General features: G+C 51.7%; 1 protein-coding gene across 1 annotated transcript; it reads right to left on the reverse strand.

Annotated features, from left to right (window-relative positions):
- Positions 1 to 204: 204 nt before the first annotated feature.
- Positions 205 to 969, reverse strand: LOC136305281 (olfactory receptor 14C36-like). Its single transcript, XM_066208559.1, has one exon. The coding sequence runs from the start codon at positions 967 to 969 to the stop codon at positions 205 to 207; it is 765 nt and encodes a 254-aa protein (XP_066064656.1).
- Between the last annotated feature and the right edge of the window lie 96 nt (positions 970 to 1,065).

A 1,065-nucleotide genomic window follows, 5' to 3' on the forward strand; every position in this document is an offset into this window, starting at 1 on the left:
CTCCTCACTGACACAGTCTTTTGACCACAGAAAATATGGAGTGAAAGAAAACAAGTCAGGGCACACACAGTGGCCTTGCTTTGTGAACATAATTGAAAATTAATCACAGGAAAAAAAAAAAAAAAAAAACAACTGCAAGCAAAGCAACAAGATCTATCAAAGATGACCTTTATTACAAATGATTTGCAAGAACTGGCCAGCAGTTTAATGTTTCTGATCTTGCCTAGTCATCAGTTTCCACACTGCAGCCTTGAGCTCCTGGTTCCTCAGGCTGTAGATGAGGGGGTTCAGGGCTGGAGGCACCACCGAGTACAGAATTGACAGGGCCAGATCCAGGGATGGGGAGGACATAGAGGGAGGCTTCAGGTAGGCAAATGTGCCAGTGCTGAGAAACAGGGAGAGCACGGCCAGGTGGGGGAGGCAGGTGGAGAAGGCTTTGTGCCGTCCCTGCTCAGTGGGGATCCTCAGCACGGCCCTGAAGATCTGCACATACGAGAAAACCATGAACACAAAACAGCCAAAATATAGAGAAGCACTTAGCACAATGAGCCCAAGTTCCCTGAGTTTGGAGTGTGAGCAGGAGAGCTTGAGGATCTGTGGCATTTCACAGAAGAACTGGCCCAGAGCATTGCCATGGCACAGGGGCAGGGAAAATGTATTGGCTGTGTGCAGCAGAGCATTGAGAAAGGCACTGGCCCAGGCAGCTGCTGCCATGTGGACACAAGCTCTGCTGCCCAGGAGGGTCCCGTAGTGCAGGGGTTTGCAGATGGACACGTAGCGGTCGTAGCACATGATGGTCAGGAGGAAATACTCTGCTGAAATGAAAAATACAAAAAGAAAGAGCTGTGCAGCACATCCTGCATAGGAGATGGTCCTGGTGTCCCAGAGGGAATTGTGCATGGCTTTGGGGACAGTGGTGCAGATGGAGCCAAGGTCGCTGAAGGCCAGGTTGAGCAGGAAGAAGAACATGGGTCTGTGCAGGTGGTGGCCGCAGGCTACGGCGCTGATGACGAGGCCGTTGCCCAGGAGGGCAGCCAGGGAGATGCCCAGGAAGAGGCAGAAGTG

This window comes from Chamaea fasciata, unplaced genomic scaffold, assembly GCF_029207755.1.
Source record: "Chamaea fasciata isolate MVZ Bird 193981 ecotype frontalis unplaced genomic scaffold, bChaFas1.0.hap1 SCAF_347, whole genome shotgun sequence".
NCBI lineage: Eukaryota > Metazoa > Chordata > Aves > Passeriformes > Sylviidae > Chamaea > Chamaea fasciata.

Bases quoted from the DNA above. Each gene is read 5' to 3' on its own strand.
- LOC136305281 (XM_066208559.1), bottom strand. From the start codon at position 969: ATGTTCTTCTTCCTGCTCAACCTGGCCTTCAGCGACCTTGGCTCCATC.